General features: G+C 36.1%; 1 protein-coding gene across 1 annotated transcript in view; it reads left to right on the top strand.

Annotated features, from left to right (window-relative positions):
- GPATCH2 (G-patch domain containing 2) overlaps positions 1–17,001 on the top strand; it is a 120,918-nt gene that overhangs the window by 96,840 nt on the left and 7,077 nt on the right. The window contains exon 9 of the mRNA XM_057365156.1: positions 8,734–8,816. Within this exon, the coding sequence (XP_057221139.1) occupies positions 8,734–8,816 (83 nt within the window). The remainder of the gene's footprint in view (positions 1–8,733; positions 8,817–17,001) is intronic.

Genomic DNA, 17,001 nt, shown 5'->3' with positions numbered 1-17,001 from the left:
ATATTTGCAGTTCCAGATTAAATTATGTGAATGTTTGAGGACACATTGCTTCCCTCCCTTGCTGTCACCCTCAGGGACAACATTATTCCATTAGTTTGGTATTTTTCTTCTCTGGAAAGGATAAAAGATGGTGCCGTTTTGGGAGGGTGCAATTCCTGATTGAATTTTCTGTGCTGTGGCCTTATTTTTAAGGTGCTGGAAAGATTTTCACTTGGGAGAGGAGGACAGGGYGATGACAGTTTAATTGTTATTTAAAAATGTAGCCAGTGTGTAATGCTTTAATTTTATGGAAATCCTCAAGCCTCTATAGTGGTTCATGGATAGATTTAAAGTATCTATTGAATAAAAGTGCATTAGTCACCTAATGTCATTAAAGTGCTGTCTTTTAATTCAACTTCCATAGTGAGAATTTTTGCAAAAATAGCAGAGATTTTGAAGCATGCTCTGTTTTGAAAATAAGCTTTTCCATGAATTTCGTCTGAGCAATTTCTTTGGCATCTTTAATGCAAAATTAGGTACAAAACCGTAAGCTGAATTCTGTTGTTCTTGCGCTAGAATCTAATATACTTTATAATAAAATACATGAACAGGCTGCTAAATTATACTGAAAATCTGTCATTTAAAATTGAATTCCAGGTACACCGAGAGCATGTTAACTAACAGGAAGTTAATTTTTCCTGATTTTAAAAACATGTATAATAAAAAAGTYAGATAACCTTTAGAAAGGTTTATGTACCTCTGGATCCTCCTGATGCACTACCTGGATTTAATTTTTCCCCTGAATGAACTGATAGCAAATTTCTCACTTTGAAGTAACCAAATTTTAGCACATGGTGGGCTTGTTTCTCACATTCAGCTGCATTAGAGTCTTTCACTCTCTTTTTGCACAGGTTGGTGCTCCACAGCTCACACTTTGCTTGTCTCATCTTACCTGTTAAAAGACTAATGGMATCAGGATAAAGTTAATTTGGGCTCCAGAGGTCTGAAGACCCTTCCTGCTGTGTAAGGTCTGAGGAGGAGCTGTGCACAGGGACTTGCACTGTCATTCCACAAACTGTTTAACCTGTGGTTAAACACTCAAGGAGGTTCTTTTGCAGTCTTGATTTTCCAMCACTCATTTGTCCCATCATCTCCCCCACCATGAGAAATTTGGCTTTGTCTCTATGTGTTTAACCACACAGGCACATGAAAGCTGAATATCATAAAAATGAAGATGTATAGCCAAGCATGAAGGATGGGTAGATTTCCCTCTTTCTGGTTTTATTGCACATTAAATTGTTTGTGCAATTTTTACATCAGATTCATACTAATCTTGAAGGATCCCTAAACCTCATATAACTCAGTATCCCCTGGTGTGCATTTACTAATATTCTGAGGGCATAGCTACGCTGACTTCTATTCAGACTGTGATTGTGTTTAGTGAGAGAGTTTAGAAGAAAATTTGGATAGTTTGTCTCAAATGACATAAAATTYTAATATTTTATCTTCTATTTTTGAGCTTCTCTATTACATGCTTGAATTTTTAGTGTTGCTTCTTGCTCCGCCCCTGTTTTAAAAGATTTTGAACSCAATACTAATGTTTGCAATAATTTAAACTAGGTCTATATGCCTGTAATCCAGAACTTTAAAATGTGGTTTTTAAAATCTTTCCGACAGAATAGTTTTGTCCCTCACTGAGTTTATTTAATGAATATCATACTTGGTAAACAAATATGTAKCTAGATTTATCTGGAAGAAATAGTGTAGCTGAAAACACTATTAAGTCCTGACATTAAAGTATCTGTTCATATCCATGTTACTGCTTAAGTCATATTTTCTAAATCACTTCAGAGCTGGATCAGGGCCCATGTCTCTCAAATACCAACAATGTTGTTGCAAAATGAAGAAAAAAAACCAAAGAGTATTTGTTTCAGAATCTGTGAAACCATATTGTCCTGTGATAGCATGATATTCTACTACCGCAACCTATTTTCTAACTACYTTTCCCTATTGCAAGAATATAAGCATTATTTTTGTCATGCATTSCTTGACACAAAGCAATAATGGACTTGCTATCAAAAATACTTATAACTGTTCTGAATTAATATRAAATTTATATTCTGATTGAGGATATAAAATTTTTCCTGCATTAAAAATGTGAAATCATGTCATTTTTTTAAAGAAAACTGAAAGTTTTTGCTACTTAATTTTTGGCAGAAGTGTATTTTTTGGGTTTAGTCCCTCAGTGTTCCTTGGTGACTTGTTTGTACACCAAGATATTGGTTTGGATTTGCCTTTGTGTAATTCATATACTTTTGATCAATTCCAACTCATGCCCAATTATATTACACTAAATTAACATAATTCAACAGATGTTGATATTTAAATGTTTTCTGGCATTCACATCTTGGACAGCTGTCTTAGAGCTTGGGGAAAAGGCAAACATTTAGAGTTAAATGCTGAACATATGCTTAAATTACTAATTAGAACCAAGAAAAAACAATGCATTATCCTTTCTGAGGGCACTAGGCCTCTACTATAGAACTGCTCTTTTAGGGTCTCTTTTCACAAATGAAGTGCATAAGTGTCTTGAGTTTGGGTATTTGGGTTTGACATTACATAGTCATGCAGGTTTTTATTTTCCATCATGTGCACTAAAATTATGCCAGTGTGGAGGTGAATGTGTCGATTTGTAAAGTTCAGATAAATTTTGGACAGCTACTGTGTCTGAATGACAAAAATGCTGCAAAAGATAACAGAAAGGAGTGTGTTAGGATATAGTATTTATTGAATGATGAGGTAATCTGATGGGCCGGGRAAAGATTGTATTCTACTCATAATGGGATTGCACTAGGACCTTCAGTAATACAGATACGTCACTCTTATGCTTGAAATTATGTTGTGAACACATTGGCWTTGTATGAAAGGAGTTTGATAGAGTTGCATGGGTTTATCACATCTGTTTAAGRTGTAATAAAAGGGAAATAAAATGCATAGTTCTTCTAGTTAATATAATGGTTTTCACACTTGYGGTTGTAGGTGAAGCCATCTATTATATAGATAATGTCACTCTTTAGACAAGTTTGAAGAAATGCTTTACTGTTTGTAAAGGATGAGGAAGAAACAAGCGTGGAACTGATTTCACCTGAATATTGTCTGAGAAAAGTGACACCAAGAAAAAGCAAGAGAGCAAAAGAAGGCAGGTGCCTTCTTTAGAATGGACAAGGAACTGTCCCTCTCAATTTGTCTGTGGGGCACATGCATTACTGCACATTATCCTTCTCTGGGTGTTCAGATAGACACCAGGAGCTGCATTCAGGTTTTGGCAAGCTGTGTACAGACAAAGGAAAGAGGGTATCTTTTCTTATAAAATTCTTTAGCCAGTGTTTTTCACATATTTTTCCTCAGAAACAAATGTTCCTTGCATATTTCAGTGTAATATTATGAAATGATTGTGCATCTTTTCTGTGATTATGTTGACATACATGCCAGTGGCAAGGATAAAATATTTGTTATACTYAGATAATGCAGAATAATTTTCTGAAATTTACAGCCCCAGTTGCTTAGTACTTGTATTGGAGTGATACCTTTCCATTTAATCCATATTTCTAGAGACTCAATCRCATGGAAATGGAGAGTTGTATGTTTGTCTTATTTAATTAGCTATTAGTGTTATGAGATGTTTTGWAAGACATATACAATAGGGATTTAATGGTGTTTACCTCTGAACTTACCATAAACTGTTCCATGAACTCCAATGTTTTTGAAGCCATTGTCTGTCAATTGTGGTAATACAGAATGTACAGTAAGAGTTAAAGTTCCTCCAAACTCCTTTATTTAGGCAGCACTGATGGATGTGTTCCACTGGCCACCACACATAGCAGTGTTTGCATTTTAAGCCRTGTGAAAACAAGATGGGCTGTACTACCAGTCTGTTCTGTGTAAGGACAATCATTTATGTGATGTTTTTCTGTAAAAGGTACTTAAATAATGGGATTTTTGCTCAGTGTATTCTTTGCTTTTTATGAAGTTGAGCTGTTCCACACATTCCATTTTTTTAATCATTTTAGTGGCTCATTTCTCTGTTCCATAATTGAGTTCTGTTTTTCCATCTTTAACTGCTGCTGTGAACGTTGCTTTGCACTCTCCCTGCTCCATTTAATTTATAAGACATTGTCCAGTAATTTCAAGCTTAAAGTGAGTTGTCATCCCTACTGCATTCTCTCTGCAATCATATCTGTATGAATATCTATTTTTTTTATCCTTATTTTAAGACTGAGAACTCACAGTTTCAGTTAGATTTCCCCTCAAAATAATTCTCTCAAATCTCTTCTAAAAYACAAACCAGTTAACTTTTGCTTTATTGTGATCTCTTGTGAAAGAAGTTCACTTAAAAACTTTCATCAAGCCTCTCCATTAGGTGAGGCATTCAGTGGTGATAAACTTGCAGAGTTCTACAGCCATCTGCAGGARTGCACTGATACTGTGGCAGAACAGGGTGCCACTGTTTACTGTGTGTCTTTTCCTCAGGTGAGAGAGAGATGTGAATTGCAATATAATGTTTAAGCAAGTATTGATTGTTACCAATTCATCTAATTATGGAATAGAAATCAGTCTCCTTGAAAATGTGATTACATCATAATAATATGACATATCAGATTTTCCAAGTTAGTGGACAGAAATTTGGWAAATACTGTTAAACAAAAAGCCCTCTTCCACAACTGCTTTCATTAGTAAATTTTGGTGGGTTTTTTTTTTTTTACACCTATTATGATAGTGAGTATAGAGGGAGGGAATGAACCAGAAAGCTAATAAATACATGTTCAGGAGTATCTACTGTCTTAACAGCCATTTTATTGTGTTCTTCTCAGTGACTGGTGAATTTTTAACTGTGATAGTGGCAAGAGTGATAACTACCAGTGAAAAAGTGAAGAACCCCAGTGGGTCCTCAGTTTCTCAGAAGGCGGATTGCATTTAAGGCAGCTCAGCTGTAGGTTCCACTACAGAACAAGATTTTGGTTTTTTTTGTTTATTTGGGGAATTGAACCACATGGTCCATGGCCTGCAGACGTCAGGGTAGATAAAAATCTGACATGGCCTGTTACAAACATCTTGGAGAAGTGGATGTGTAACTGCTGAAAAGGCACTTGGCAAAAATATTTGGAGCTATGGAAGTTACAAAGAAAGTGATTGTGTTGCATAGGCCCAGATATAAATGTTTTGGGAGCTTAGAGAGACAAATGTTGACATGTTACCATAGTAAGGGCAATTACYTTGAGAAAAAGAAATTATAAAGAGACTGCAACTATTTAAGGAAGAAATAGCAAAATTTCCACCAGAGGGAATGTTGCACAAAAATGCATAGATGCTTGTGAATTGCTTTGCATGTCATTGCTTCGATAAAAGTGTTTGCTGTATCASATCTGTGGGGTTTATTTATGGTATTCAATAACTAAATTTCATAGTGTTTATTAATTATTACAATAGCTTTCTTTTAATTTTTGTTATTGCTGTCTCTCTGGACTGTCTTCATTTTTGATGCACTTATTTACCATGTAGAAAGGAGAATCTAAACACTGTGTGCGAGATGAAAAATGAATAAAAATTGACAGCGGCTTTTCCAGTGTTTTGTTTAATACATTGAGGCATAACACAACAACAACAACAACAAAAACAAAAAATTCTTGGCATGCTAGTGTAAGTTCACACCAGCCTGGCTTTTGCAGCCCTCTTATTTCCCTSTGCCACAACTTTGCCGCTGCTATGACACTTGCAGGCCTGCTCGGCCGTGGTGCAGCTGATGCCCTGTCCATGCTCATATTTTTCTTATTGACAGTGAGTGTTCTTGCCAAACGCCAGGGACCATAGTCACATCTGTTTGTCTCCCAAGCTTGTCTGAGGCTGCTTGGGAACACTTTTTATCCAGAGGGCAGCTTTAACTAGGCCTAATACTCTGAAAAGCCTCTATTTGTAAATGCATACAATGAGGCGACAAGTTCCTGTTGTCTTTCTTTAAAAATTATTCCATTTGACACTGCTTGCTCCAGTCCCTGTCAYCAGCACGTCAAAAGCCAGGTTTTCAGGCAAGGTGGTCTTAACAAGTTTTATTTTTTCCCTAATAAAATGCCTAGCTTCCCTCCAGAGCACTATTTATAAATGATAGCTGGAAGCAAGCTAGGGGTAAGTAGAGAGAAGTCAGGCAAACAGCTTTCTTCTTTTCTGTAATCCACGCTCTTCTGATTTAATGCTAAGAAACATAATGCTGAACTTAGCCTGATTGAGGGTCAGAGTTCTCCCTACTTTATAATATCCTCATTACGGCATTTCAAAATGTACTGTGCAGCTTCACAACTCCTCTTCTTTTTGTCTAACCTGCCAGTTCCATAGCAGTAATAGTTCTTGTCTGATCCTCTCAAATAAATAAATAAATGAATAAATAAATAAATAAGAGCTTTTTGTTTTGCTGTGATCTACACTGGCAGAGCATATCAAATGTTAAATGCTGGCAATGGCAAATGCTGCTTTACAATCCCAAGTTAGCAGAACATTTGATAGTAGTGGCCATAAAAATGCGTTTGACAAAGTTTAATTAATGCTCCAGCATATTGTTRTTTATTTGTGGTGTAGGGAATTTTTGACAACAACAAAGAAATACCCACTCTCACCTTGGCTGGTGACGGGGTTGTTGTGATTGGCAAAGGCGAGTGATTCATTTGTGCTGAAGGAACAAGSCTGCCTTTCAGACGTTCATTGATTTTAAATTAAAAAGTAACTGCTGTGTTCTACATGAAGGGTGACAACAATAACAAAGTAGTCCTTACTTAGTGTTATTGGTTGSAGCTCCATTCCGTGTGCCTGGAGGAAAAGTGGGGAGACCCCAGTACCATRATCTTAGAGATCAATAATCTAGATATCTCAATGTAGTGTAACAGATAATCAATTCTGGTAAAATAAGTCAAATGCTGCTCACTGTTACTGCTGTGGCTCAGGTCTTCAATTGCCTGACTTTATTAATTTTTATCTTTCATCCTGCTTGTATTCCTGGAGATTTTCTCCCTTTTTCATTCAGAAAACAAGAGTTTCACACTGTACAACATATAATTTATCACACAACATATTCTGCATATTTATTGGTATTTAACAATAGTAAAATATTTAACTATACTAAYACCAATCTATTGGCAATCAAACATCTCAGATACCTTTTCTCTGATAATTGTTTCCCCATATTGTATTTAAATATTCATTTTGTTTRTCGTATCATCAGTTATGAAAGGGTTACACTTCTTGATTATTTTCTAAATTCACAACTGAAAATTTTTATCCTGTTAGTCTACTAGCTTGACTGTGCTGAGTTTCTGGATGTTAAAATTTGATAAAATTTTGTCTTGGAATTGAAAGGAAAATGTGTCTTAAAACAAAGTGAAAAAATGTTGAAATAAGGGTTCACTAGGTGAAGCTASAGTGCACTTCTCAGCAAAGCCTAAGTTTCTTGGAATATTTTATTATTTAAATACAAGCACTATATTACGTGTTAATCGACTGTAACTTTTTACAAGAAATATGCAGAGGATTGTACATTGTCATCTTATTCATCAAGGTGTTGTTGTCACTCTTTTACATTATTGAGCAGATCTGGGGTCTCTCAGCAGTGTATGACCATTTGTTATTCATTTAGAAGCAGCCCAGCTTTAAAAAGTTTATAAATGCAGTAAAGGGTAAGTCATATATCCACACTGAAACCAGATCCCATGAGTGATAGTGTTACTATGCTGCAGTAGATTGTCAGATGCAATTTTCAGTTGTAATTTTATCAAAATTCACTACACTTAAGTGGTAAGAAACACAGTTCTCAATAACATTTATGGAGAAAATTAAAATGGTGCAGTTCAAAAATTACTGCATTCCTCCCCCCCACTTCTGTTCTCTTCCAAAAAAAAAAAAAGTCAGTTACAGATACTCAATTCTGCAGGCATTATATGTTAAGAAAAAAATAATGGCTGTAATTGTCCTTAGAGATTCTATTCTAAAAGCCAATACTTGAAAATTCCAAATTTAGCATTTTCTGTGGTACCTGACCTCTAATAGCTGGCTTTAATGTAGAAGCATTTGCTTATTTGCCATCCACTGCAGCTCCATCAATTTTCCAGTCTCCAAGTACAAGCTTGTGATTGTTCAAGGAGTCTACCAGATTTTGTGCTTCCAGGGTATTCTCACAACTTGCCAGTGAATTATAAGAGGATAAATTGTTATGCTCCAAGTTTATTTCATGCATCTTTGACGAGTTTACTGTTTCATGTTTTCTCATTCATTCTTCATCTTACCTTAAAAAAAATTGGTAATATTTTCCATGTAATAAATGCTGCTCTGACAGTCAAGCATTACCAGCCAATTGATAACCTACAAACAGCATTGTGATCTCTTTAGATAATTAATCTTAGCTATTTTCCTGTCAGGAGCAACAGTGTTTTTGTTTTATGTTGAGCTAGAAAGATTGCCAGTTTTGAAAATTAAAAAGCATTCCCTTTATATTTATATTTATTCATTCCAGTAACAATTTATGATGCTGCATTTAGATACTGAGTGCTTGTCAACAAACATAATTATGTTTCGATATAAACAAGATTGSTGGCTTGACTGTGCAGCTTCATCTTGGTTGAGAATGTTTTGATATAGGTTCAGATTATACAAGCTGTGTATTTATGTGGCAGTTTTCTTCCTTTGTTAATAGTTTTCTCCTATAATTACTTGCAGGCAAACCAGTGTACACTTAGGATCATTGTGCATGGGAGACATCAAGCGGAGAAGAAAAGCTGCTCCCCTGCCAGGACCCACAGGTAACCAATTTCCTGGGACAGAGCACAAACCACAAGATGGTAAATCTCTAAATACAAAGCAGTAGGTCAGTGACCTGGGGAAAAGCTTGATAAATTCAGTAACTTCTTATATAACTTGAGATATGTTCTATCCTTATTTATTAATAAAGATTAAGAAATAAATAGGCTCTCTCCGTTCTCCCGCTAACATTGCCAATTTCCAGTCCTTTGTAGTACAGCACTTCTTTAAAGATAATAAATCCTTTTTCATAAACTGAGACAGCAAAGATTACTGCTTATTAYTGTCTCTTCAAACATTACAAGGAAGGAGACCTGAGGCATCTTTTTTCTGCGTATGAATACTCTAAATATCCTGCACAATAAAGTTAGGATGTGAATTCTTGGGCAGACAATCTAAAATGCAGTGATGAGGCTGTTGCAAAGCTTTAAAATTAGTGCTTAGATTAAACAGGAAGCACTTGCAAGCACATTTCTGCAAGATTTTTACAGATGCGAGGTCACAACCATTGGATGCATTTTGCTGATGTCACAGCTGTGAAATGACTTTATCAGTACTTAGCAGTGATTTATAGGACTCTCATCAGTTTGTTGTATTAATTACATATGTGCATACTGGAAGGATTAGGTTGTATGTGTGCCCATCTGAGCCTTTATATATATTGCTAATACAGAAGTCTGGATTGCATGTCCTAGTCATGAATAAATTACTACAGCAACATTTGCAACACATAGAATTCTTCAAATGTATTTCCAGTCTTTAGAGAAGCCTGATACTTGTATTGTAACTGAATTCCCCCTCCTGAAACTTCTTTGTTTCAAATCTCAGTGGCAGGAACAGACCAGGAATAATATTAAAAATGTTATAAAAGCACCTTAGTGGCAGCAGTATGAAAAAAAGAGAATCTATGGGTCAACTTCTAAGACTCTGAACATATGTGAACTGAGAAAGAAAAATACTTAATGGCTGAAGAGAGAATAATGTAATTATTTCTACAAGGTGATTTTCACTTCACAACTTTCAAGTACTAGAGGATGTCATTTCGAGAGGTTATCAAGTATCGTGAAATTAATTTTATTATTCACTTTACCTTGGGCTTTCAGCATTCAGAATTTTATTCTACAAGCTGGCTGCTCTGCCTAACTTTGCAAAGCCAATATTTTGATACTAAGGCAAATATGTGGTCAGTCAGCATTCTGTATCCATATACTAACAGTTTTAGAGATTGTTTTGCCCCAAAGTTTGCCTTTATAAGAAGAGTGACATAGAATAATGGTGGATAAAGGTACCTTTTAACTAATGTGCCTTTTTTTCTTGTCAAGTTCAAGGTAATCGTTTCAATTTTGTTCTGAGCAGCAGGATTCAAAAATCATTCTGTGGTCTTATAAAAGTTATTTTCCTACATTTCATCATTGTGAGTTTTTAAGCAAACAGAAACTTTGGTAAACATTGAATAAGTTTGTACATATGTATAGGCAATGTATAGTGTTCTAGAGATTATTGCCATTTTCTCAACCTTCCTRCAGATAAGTTACTGTTTATCTGTCACAGGCCTTGTTTTTTGTCAGTGTTTCATATCATTTTATGAAATAAGCAGCATTTTCTTAAAGAATTAATGTACATTTGGAAATTTGGATTAAAATCAGAAATTGTTCTTCTTTCAGTAGTTTTAGTTAGCTAAGATATAGGAATAGAAGGACTTGATTTTATGTAGAAGATTTTGTGAACCTTTTTCTTGAAAGAAAAAAGGACAGAAGTTGCCTACATGAACAGAAGTTGGAAATGAAAAAAGCATTCTCCTAATAATTTTTCACATTTAATATCATAGTGAAATATGAAATGTTGTCTTTAAATGACTCATTTACTGGAAATGTTTTCTGGAGCTGTATGGGCTGCAAATTAGCAGTATTACATCTAATATGAGCCAATGTGTTGATAACAGTATTTTCTAAATTCTCATCTGCATTTGGAAAAAATATATTGGTAAACTAACTCTTGTAAAAATCTGTGCAGTGTCGAAAATGGTMATTTATATCTTGTTCAGTACTAGTGATGAGAATGACTAGCAATCCTAAYGAGGAATCCAAGGATGTTCCCTGGGTTTGAGTCTCACAAGGGTAGCACCTGCTACTTTCAGACACCTTACAAAGCTACAGACTTCTGTAGCAAGCAGTGTGATTGGTTAAACATTTATTAATTGTGACAAGAACACCCAATTTATTTCAGTACTCCAGCTTATTTACTGCTCTTTCACCTTTGTATTTTGTATTGAAAAAGTAAAATGAATATTGATAGAGTTAGATATTGATTTCTAAATTTATAGCCCGTTCTCAGCCTGGAGTCAAAGTCACATACCAATAGGTTTGTGTATATTAGTAACAAAGGATGTYGCTTTACTTTGTACAGCATTGAGAAACTGTTGAAGTAAGAAAGTTTGAGCAGTACAGRGTATTTTATAGTTTCCAAAATGTCATTTGTAAAGGTGAAGAAAAGATGTGTTGAAAAGCAGTGAAGAAGATGAGCAATAATATAGGCATGGGTGGTTAGAAACTGACAATGCTCATACAGGGTTTCATATTCTGTCTTTTTTACTAAGACAAATACTCTATTTTGTGCACGTTTCATACATCTGTTGTGGAACCTAGATAGTTAATTATTCAACTAAAAACTGATACTAGTAAAAATTTATTACTTCCCACAATTTAAGAATTTGGTGTTATACATTTTAAATATCCTTTTGCATGACTTTTTCCACAAAACCAGTATTATTCCAGTGATTCTGTTCACATGTGGGACCAGGTCATTTGCAATGACCTTATGCCCCCTCTGACAATTGYGGTAGAGCTATTTCATGTGGCACATCTCATATTTGTATGCCTTGTAAGTAACCATTTATTTCTATTTCAAAACAATCTTTTTACTCTGGTGTTACATAGTGTGGTTATAGTTTGGAGTAGTGTTAAAAACCAGCACAAACCAATTATAAAAAGAGAAAGGTACTTTGTACTTAAAGGATAGAAAAATGTGTATATAAAATAGATAAATTACTGTGTACATTACGGGCACTTTAATACATATCTTTTGGAAAAACAAATTTCAGATGTCATATTCTTTATCTAGTTGGCATGTTGCATGCACATGCTACACTTCAGCCTGGTCCTGATTGAAATGACCAAGTTGAAAGTCTCATTTTAAAGAATGTGTTTTAATGAAAAATATGACAGTTTCTTAATTACAGCAGAAATACTGAGCACTGCTATAATGCCATCATGACTCACTTTAACAACATAATCAAAAGGGTACATGTTTTCATTCCTTTTTAAAAATTGCTAACGGAACAGCTAAGCAAACTATTTTGCTGATGCTTAATATGTCAGTGATTAAAAATCAGACCTGAATATCTGCAGAACCAAAACGATGATTTGAAAAAGATTGTGATTACAGTGTGATAACACAGGTGGCTGAGGTTAAGTTTGTGGTGAAGGTCAACTTAGTGCGATAGTTTCAGAGGAAAGGTAGACTTTTGAGTGCTTGGATGAGCTGGCCTTAAATTTACAAAACTCTAGACAAACTATTATAGGCCTATTTTCTTCTTGGCTTGATTCACTACTTTTCTGTCTACCAAATGTACAACTCAATAGGCAGAAATCCCTTGTCACAGGGCAATACAGCATTGACATGCTGTGAATCTCTCCCTTATTGCATTGCACCATTTCAGTCWGCCAGAGTCCTTCCGGGTGTACATTTCCTGCCTGCTTGGTTGTCCAGCCCTTGGACACTTGTTTTCCTTTGGTTGGTGTCTGCAGCAGATAGTTTTTAGGGACTTCTTTCTGTTTCTTTGTTCCTTCTACCRTATTCTCACTAAACTTAGAAGATAGCACTGTGTGCCATCCACTACTGGAAGCTGCTGTCCCCTCAGAGCAAAGGGCTTTWTGTGTTGAGCTTGAGGTGGCTGGTTCAGGCAGAGCATCTTACATGTAAGCACCAGAGTTCAGAAAGTTCAGTGAGAAACTTGACCTACAACTCAACCAGATCAAGCTTATCCTGGAAAATTGCTGATGGATTTCGTATGATCTGGAGAAGACAATATTCGGCAGGCGGTACACACAGCCACTGTGAAGTCAAGAAGAAACATTGGGAGTGATAGAAGATGACTGTACTTGTCTTTTCTAAGTGCTGTTGTCTTCTGAAATGTGTAAGCTTCAAAATCAATTCCCCAAGTTACTCTGGGAATCTTTCCTAAAAAAGCTGTTTCTGGTTATGGAAACCATTCAAACTGCCTCCTCTGGGAGCTGTACTTCATGGTCCTTATGGGTCCCTTCCAACTTGAGATATTCTATGATTCTATGAATTTTTTGGACTTCATTTTCAAGAACCATGAACCGGCTTAACAGAGAATATAACTAATGAAAGCACCCTTAATACAGTGGAAATTTCAGAAAAAAATACTAAACCCAGGCATTATTTTCAAGTTTCAAAGGTATGTTTCATTAAACAGTTGTATACTTGAGGAATAGCTTTGAGTGAAACAGAGATGTCAGTAGGGAGACTCATTCTGAAGGTGAGTTATGTGCTCTGCAATTCCTTCACAWTATCTGCCAGATATCATAATAAGGTGGTTCCCCACAGAGAGGAGCCACCTGTTTTTTATGTGCAGTTAGTTCAAACCATCATCTTCCTCAGATGGGGAGATGGATGTCCTGTCGTTTTCCTAGAACTCAGTCAATAGAAGAAGTACCTGATATTTCTGTCAGTCTTCTAGGCTGGTAATACCAAAGGACTATTGTTAAAACACAGATGTTTTGGCAGTTAAAATRTGTAGTTTTTTTCTCAGTCAGCATAACTTCTTGTCCCAGCTCTTCACAACAACCTCTCGGTTAATGGTGACTGTTTTTTCTTTCTGCTGGGGAAGTAGGGTGTACTGCTGCAAATAGTCCCTGGTATAGATTATGTAAAAAACACTTCTTAAAGGATTTTAAGAATATGGTTCACTTTTTGAATAAGGAARGAGGTCTGATAGCTTTATACAGGAGGTTTTGGGCACTTCAGAGGAATAAGGATACCTATTTAGCATGTTAACWTTTAACATTTGAGAAAATAAAATCCATTGATCAGGTTTCCAGTGCAGGCAAGCTAAGATTTCTGTTTTGCTGTAAAAGCTTTACAATTGGTGGAAAAGTTCTAGATAAAATCTGTTGTACATACTCTGTATTTCACGGAGAAAGCTTTTGCTTTGGATTTTCACTGGGTTTCAGTGTAAAGCTGCACGTCTTTCCATAAAAATGAGGGATTGCTTATCATATGGAATCCATTTTGCTGAGTTTTTAGGGGTTTAAACAGAACTTTAAAATGTACCTAGTGAGAATGCTTTTTCCAAAGTGCATCCAGTGACAGTGTTTCTGTCATCATAGACAAGGTATAAAACTGACCTTCCTTGGACTCAAGTGAAAAGAGTCTTGGGTATTTAGGGGATTCCCTTCTCAGAGAGATAAATGGCAGTCTAAAAATACCARCTCTTCCAACCAATTTTATGGCAGTAAAGACTGAATGGGCATGAAGTTTCACACCACAGTGTAATACAATAAAGAACAGAAGGAGAAGAGCACCTGCAAATCCAGTTCRAAGTGATCTGTCTTTCTGGATAACCTGTTGTACCTAAAATTCAGTGTCACAATTTTCATATATATTTTGTATATATGCACTGTGTGCATTTATKTTTATATATTCAGGAGAGTTGAAAATAGATTTAAATCTGCAGTCTATGCCACAAGATAGGGTGTTTACCCAGGCCACACTCACAAAACTGTTCCTTTAATGCCCCTTCAGATGGGGCAGYAGAAATGAAACTGTGGCAATGCAGTGCATCAGCAAACTCTGCTGTGGATATGGGATAAATACAGGTCCTTCCAGCACCTGCTGAAGTCATAGCAATGCCCTCTCTGCTACTCTTGTCTCTYTGTTAGCTAGAATAAAATTCTATGCTAGCAGACTCACCTAAACGGTAGTAAGTGTAGGGTTATTCCTTAGACAGTCTTAGCTCAGTGTGAAGGATGTATGAAAGTCTGCTGAAATAATGCAGTCTCAAATATTAGCTAAATAATTTTCATAGCATTCTTATAGCTGAGTTGTTTTGATTTTGTGTTTTGTGGGTTTTGGTTTTTTTTTGTAGACATACAGCCATAATGTACTGAATTTTGAAAATCACTGCAAGTACTGAGTTTTTAAATCACCATACAGCTGTTGGCTGTGCTTGTGAAGCTGTGTCTATGCAATTACCCAAAACAATTTTAAGAACATAAACATCTAGGCAGTCTGATTCCCATTTTGCTAGTTAGAGAGAGCTGGCATAAAAAGATAGACTAGAGCAATGTGTTATTCTGCTTAGGTTCCTTGTAAAATGGTCTTGTGTATCAGGATCAGTCCCTACTGTTCTGAGCTCATGTCTGGTGACGAGTCAGACAAGAAAAAGAATAGATGAAATATTAAATGCTTTCAGAAAATGAGGGGAAAAGTGCCCCAGCTTTTAAAGAGAAGCAGCATGTATCATTTCTGCTTCCATTGGCTGTTTATCCAACATCAATACAACACTTTAGGAGCCAAATTACTAAACAAGCTGCCAATTAGGCTTGCAGTCAGCTGGATAGATTAGTGGCTAAGAGAGGCAGATACAAGATTTTCATCTCTTGAGCCAATTACGCAAGTGAATTACCATCCACAATGCTCCTTGGAAGATTTGAGGTAGAAAGACTGACTCTGCTGTGATAGACATAAGTGAGATCCAGGGTAGGGGGTAAGGGTTAGCAGGCCATGTATTGCAGAAATTACCCAAGCAAAAAGAGATCCTTCTAGGAAAGGATTTAAAGGATTTAAGGCTGCTGGGAGYGATAGAAGAGGAAATAACAGTTGTGGTATGCTCTGCGAAGGCATTGCTGTTCTGCTCACAAGTCTTAATCATATAAAAGAAAGATGAAAGGGCAAGACTATATTTATGTACAGTGTCATTTTCTCAGAACTGTTTAAAACCCTATTTTCTTAACATCAGAAATAGYTTGGTGGCCAGAGATGAAATTACTTCACTATGCCTTCATTTGTTTCTTACAACTTGGGGGGAGGTTGGGAGGGAAAAAAAGAAACACAGCAAAAAACCCGCACATTTTCTTAAATAAGGGTTATCTGAGAACTTGATCCTAGCTGTATTCTGGTTTTATTCAGCCCAATATAAGCCAAAAATGCTTGATGTTAGTCTTACCCAGCAGTTGAACCATACAAATATTGTCACAATAGTAGTTTATGAGGTCACAGCTCCTTTATTATTCTATAATAAATGATAACTTCARTGGTGAGCTTTGAATTTTTAGAAGCATTTTGCAAATAAACCGGGTCTGTCAGATCAAAATTGTTCATAGGCTCATTTGTTTCCTGCTGACAATGTTGTACACTGGTGTAACATTGTTCCTTAAATATGAAGCAAATTTAAAAGCTGAACTTTTGCAAGCTGCTGGATCCAAAAATGATTAAACAGATGTGAAGCCTGCAGCAGCATTAGACCTCTGATCTGATTTTAGCTTACAGATGGAATTAAATTAATTCATGGCAATCACTGTAAAATCAAGGGTATGGCACTGAATGCTAGTGTACTGTTTAACCAGGACATACCTGTCTCAACAGCTGTTAAGAAAAAATTACATACCTTTATTTTTCACTGAAACCTGCCTTTAATGCCATCATAAATATCATAAAAAAATTAAACAAAAGTGATGAGTTTTTTGCTTTCCCCTTCCCTGTTTTGTCACTCACTACTCAGAGGTTTCAAATTCCATGTATGTAAGGTCATATGCATAAAACATGTAGACCTTGAAGTGTGTCTGTTCGTACACACAAGGGTTTGAGGATTGGCCATTTTCTTTCAGCTGGTAGTATTGCAGAGGGAAGGAGCAYAGGTTGAGGGTATTTTACAGTGCTGTCCTTTCAAACAAGTTACTGTATCTTAATGTTTGCTCCTCCCTTGTGCAATGGCAGCCACTTGTACATGCAGACTACTCACCTGGTAGATCAGGAACYAGTTGTTATGGTTGCTAAAAACATTTTCACTCTGTAGAAAGAAAAGGCACTGTGCAGGAGATGCCTACAAATTATTAGTGCAGAGACACCCTCGTAAGTCCTGGAACCCCAGGAAGCCTCATACAG

This window comes from Malurus melanocephalus, unplaced genomic scaffold (genome assembly GCF_030028575.1).
Source record: "Malurus melanocephalus ecotype Western Australia unplaced genomic scaffold, MMel_1.1 scaffold_48, whole genome shotgun sequence".
NCBI lineage: Eukaryota > Metazoa > Chordata > Aves > Passeriformes > Maluridae > Malurus > Malurus melanocephalus.
This window is presented reverse-complemented; position numbering and strand designations above follow the sequence as displayed.